A 4998-nucleotide genomic window follows, 5' to 3' on the forward strand; every position below is an offset into this window, starting at 1 on the left:
TTGACTGTTAATCTTTTTGTTCCCCAGCAGAGCTACAGTGTCAAGATAATTTTTCTGCCATCAAAGTTTTATAAATGAGTCTCAATGTGCATGCTCCCTATGTTGGATCGATGTTTTGAGACTCGATGTATCAGCCTGTGCCCTTTGACGTATTTTTGACAGTTTTCTGAACAGGAGAAATTTGCATTCCAGACAAAGAGAAGTCGTATTCTAAAGAGACATGTTCAAGATAAAACTAAATGCTGTATTCATATTTTTTCTGCACAAAATATACATGTATGCACAACTTTGTATTTATTAATACACATTTCTCTTTATGAATAAGTTTCCTTTTGAAAGTTACCTGACCCCATAGACATGAGACACTGAGTCCAAAGACCAGCTCCACGTCTCCCATTAATAAAAAGTTGCTTCTTTGAAATTTGCCTTTGATTATTTGAAATGAAAACACTAACATCTTATTTACTCCTTCATGTTTTGTTCTTGCATTAATCAAAAAAAAGGACTTCAATATCATATTTGGACCTTTTAGCTTATATTTCATTCCATGTAAGAAGCAGATATTTGGCCCACCAACCAATGACACGTGGACATTTTGGACCTCTGGAGAACAGAGTTTGGGCGCCGTCTTTGCTCAAGAGTCTAACTAGTTGTTGTTGAGTTTGTGGCGCCAGCACAGTGACATGGCTTGGAGTCGTGAATTTCTGTTTTGATTAAGACAAAAACAGCAGATTTGTTCTTTGGAAACACTGATTAAAACAGGTTTTTAAACTGCACACACTTGATTTACTGTTTAAGAATAGTAATATTTGAACTGTTACTGAAACAGGTGCATACATCTTTAGTCTAAAATCTAAAACTCTGCAAACCAGTCTTTGACCTAGGTCTTCTGCTCCAGGAAGGTTTCTACAGAAAATGACATATGATTTTAGGATTTACATGCACCCAATAACCTTAAAATAGGATTTATGATTAAGTCACTCGTTAGTTTGAAGGTTAGCAAAACAGAATCTAAACAGATTCAGAAGCATGTCAATTTACATTTAAGAAAGCTTTGTTAATTTGATGGTTTTTAATCATTTATCATCCAATTGACCAATCTTACATTGTTTCACGTTTGTACTGGAAACAATTGTCTGCTCACTACCTCAGGCTCAAACAGTGGTCATTCATTATTTTAGATATTTTTTTAAGTTTGCTCTTTCAATCAAAATAACTTACTTTTTTTTTTTTACATTTTTACTGAATTCTGTAACCTTGAAACCTTTTCCAGAATGACCTTTTAAACTGAGGCTGCTTCCTCTTTCCAGTGATGGCGCCCCTGGTGGTCAGGCGGTGAGTGACAGATTCTCTCTCAGCTGGGACTCGGTCCTGGTCAGTTCGGACAATGTGATCGTGGCTCGTCTGGACGGCCGGGGCAGTGGCTTTCAAGGCCAGAGGGTTCTGCATGAAGTTTACCAGAGACTGGGAACTGTTGATGTTCAGGATCAGATCGCAGCAGTGGAGTAAGCTGACCCAATCATTTGATTCTGCTTCTGCCTCTGCTTTTGGAACGTGGAACATCAGTGAAGTCGTCCACAGTGATGACCCGGATCAGATTCATTACCACTGATGTCTAAGCAGGATTCTCTACAGTAATCAGCATCACAGAATCAGATTGATGAAACTTCGAGATACTTGCTGAGGGAGAGTGTTTATGAAAACGGATGAAAATTTACTTGATATTTCTTTAACAAACATTAGAGCAAAAAGAAGGTCTTTTTTAGTTTATAATAGCTGAATTCTTAATTTTAATAGTTAAAAGTTCCACTTTTGTTCAGTTTAAAACAATATTTCTGATTTTGATTCTAAAACAATATTTGTGTGAGAAAGTGAGCTAAAGCAAACCAAGTTTGACAAACGTATGGATATCTAATAAAGACATGCTGAATCAGAAACCAAATCAAACTGTTAGCTAGTGACTAAAAACATGGCTAATTGAGTGTGCCTGACACCCATCCTTCCTCTGTTTCTCCTAACAACAGCTTGAATACTCTAACCATGTTAGTAATGTGTGTCTTTGTTGATTGTGAATGCATTAAACCAGGTCTTGTTTGCTTTTTTTCAGGTTCATGACCAAATTTCCTTATATTGACACAACACGGATAGCAGTTTTTGGACAGGTAAGAAAGTAAACCTTATTTCTAAAGCTTTTTCCCAGAAAGAATCACAAAGTACTTAACAATGGAGGTCATCACTGCCCTAAAACACATTAAAGACAAAAATAGGAAATTTAAAAAATGCCCCAACATAAAAAGTCTTGTTGTTTTTAGTTTCTACACACGGCCAGCAGTAAAGTCCAGTAAAAATATGCTTGCTGTGAGTGTCTTTATTTCATTTGAAAATGTTTTTGAAAAATTGATGAAGTTGTTCTGCACTTCGTCTGCATAGGGTTATGGAGCCTACCTAACACTGATGATGCTGAAGTCTACTGACAGCCTCTTGAAGTGCGCATGTGCCATGTCTCCAGTCACAGACTGGAGACTGTACGGTGAGTACATCAAGTCCTCCACAAAGAAGTCTTTCACCCAAAGAGGTGGGGGGGTAGGACACACAGACAACCCCCCCACCCCCCGTGTGTGTCGCCACTGCACCAGTAGTTAGCAATCACTGAAAACATAGATACCACGGCATTGTTACTAAATGAAACCTTTTTCAGTAGTCCATTCCTTGTAGTGTGTGGTGGCGGGGGTAAGGGTCATCTGGAGTGTCTCAGTTTCCTTTGCTCTGATGTGTGGGGCAGAAGACAGAATAAGAATCTATTCTGCTCATTGCTCCTCTCCAGTCATGAAGATGTGTGGACTATTACTGAATATGTTAATCAAATGTGGTATTCTTTATGAAAGTAACAAAGTAAACAGAAAAAAGGAAACTTGAAAACTACAAAAAATGAACAGCTTTACTTGTGGAGTGACTTTTAAACCTCTGAGGAGGGAAAAGTTGAACCAATCAATGCTTGATATAGATACTTTTTACGGCTAGATGTGGTTACTATGTTCAATCAACTGGGACATGTAAATCTCTAGGGTGTTCTTTTACTCCGCCTCTAATAAAGGTGCCTTCACAACGCACGTGTTTCGCACGGCACAGCCAGCCAGTTTCAATGTTAATCAATGGAACAGAAGTGAACTGAGGCAATCTGAAGTCCCACAGCGCAATTTGAGTGCAGTGTGGCGGTCTGGCAGCACCTCGATTTGAGCGGCGAGGCGCAAATTGGGCGGTGAAGCCAAAATGTAAATACCTGAAGTTTGATAGGTCACTGCGACGCATCAGCCAATCAGGAACTCAGTTTTGAGCACCTGACTCTCAACTGAACCAAACGCACAGCGGTACCGAGTCGAGGTTAGTGTCGGCACCAGTTGCGTCCTGAGGTTCCGGTCTGCATTCAGACAAAACACCCGGACCCTTGATTTAAATACGGCCCTGAATCGAAACTCTTTATTCTTTTTATTCTTTTTATTTTACTATTATTGCTATTTGCCATTTTAAGTGAAAGCAACAATGAAGCAAGCGCTGCTTTCAGGCTTTATGCTTTAAAAAAACTATTATTTTTTCTTTCCCTTTTTTTACATTATTATGATTATTGTTATTATTATTATGATTATTGTTATTATTATTATTATCTTAATAATAATATAAAATTAATGACAAAAATAAAATACAGTTTATAAATAAAAATCAATAAATAATTGATCCATAAGACCAGCAGAATCCAAGTTCTGATGCTGTTGCGCGTCCGGTCCCGGGTTAGGGTTCCGGCACGGTCCGTGTCCCGGCAGCAGACCCGGAGGTGGGGATCCAGCACATCAAATTCTGACAAGTTGGACACCCAAAACATCAAGTTTTGGATGTACTGGAGAGGAACCTCTATGGAGAGGAAATAGACTCACTCTGATTTGTGTGTGTAATTCTGGATTTTTGTTAAATGTGTGTACATTTGTGTGTAAATGCGGTTTTGTGTTTGTGTGTAACAAGCGGTTCATGCGTGATTTTTAAAGGTTTGTGCAGTTAGCTTCACTCTGTTGTAATTTATCTATTATCTAACGTTTCCACATGTTCTCCCAGCTAAGTTTTACTTCAAAATTCAGAAACTTTTAGCAGACTCAGCTCAACCTGTGGGTAAATAGTCACTTTTCTCAGCTTAATTATTTATGTTTTCTTGGGCTTTGTTTTAACACATGATTTGACCTTTTTTGTTGTTGCTTGTTTATTTTATTTTATTTTTTTAAATTAGAAAAAAAAATCCTGAGGTTTTGACTGCAAAAACCCGTCATCTTTTAGATGTAGGAATAATAAAATAGGAAGGAACAGATGACTACCTGTGACTGTCAAAGCATACGTCCACATTAAAACTCTGAAGATGCTTTACTCAGCGGATGCAGTCTTCACAATCTATCAGCTGGGACGTGGTTTATGCAAAAGCTTGACTTTAAACTATGATAAATGCATGCTGTATTCAGTTACAAGAGTAGTTACTGCACATACTGAAGCTGCACACCATGTTTGTATATCTTATGGAGTAAACAGGATGAGTGATACGAGAGTGTCTATTTGCTAAATGTATCCGTCAGAGGTGGGACCAAGTCATCATTTTGCAAGTCCGAGTCAAGTCCCAAGTCTTTGTCCTCAAGTCCGAGTCAAGTCCCAAGTCAAAAGCACTCAAGTCCCAAGTCGAGTCACAAGTCATGACCAACAAGTCTCAAGTCAAGTCACAAGTCCTACTATTAATGTTTCAAGTCATTTCAAGTCATTTAAGAAACAATGTAATATTAATTACACAGATCATGTTTGCTTTTATTGACTGTATTTTACAAGCATTTTAGCTAAATTCCCACTGAGTGGATGCATCTCCACTTCAAAAATCCAAAATACTTTATCTATAACAAAAACGCAGTTTACCACATTTGAAATGTGGTAAGATGGAGACAGCAGGGAACCAGGGTAGTCTGGATATTTAAG

General features: G+C 38.1%; 1 protein-coding gene across 3 annotated transcripts in view; it reads left to right on the top strand.

Moving 5' to 3' along the window:
* The window catches only part of LOC112137941 (inactive dipeptidyl peptidase 10), a 146577-nt gene that overhangs the window by 134232 nt on the left and 7347 nt on the right, over nucleotides 1-4998 (top strand). For all 3 annotated transcript variants that reach the window (XM_024260457.2, XM_024260459.2, XM_024260458.2), the window contains exons 20-22: nucleotides 1311-1505; nucleotides 2108-2162; nucleotides 2431-2530. In XM_024260457.2, coding sequence (XP_024116225.1) covers nucleotides 1311-1505; nucleotides 2108-2162; nucleotides 2431-2530 — 350 coding nt within the window. The remainder of the gene's footprint in view (nucleotides 1-1310; nucleotides 1506-2107; nucleotides 2163-2430; nucleotides 2531-4998) is intronic.

Source organism: Oryzias melastigma, linkage group LG21 (assembly GCF_002922805.2).
Source record: "Oryzias melastigma strain HK-1 linkage group LG21, ASM292280v2, whole genome shotgun sequence".
Classification (NCBI taxonomy): Eukaryota; Metazoa; Chordata; class Actinopteri; order Beloniformes; family Adrianichthyidae; genus Oryzias; species Oryzias melastigma.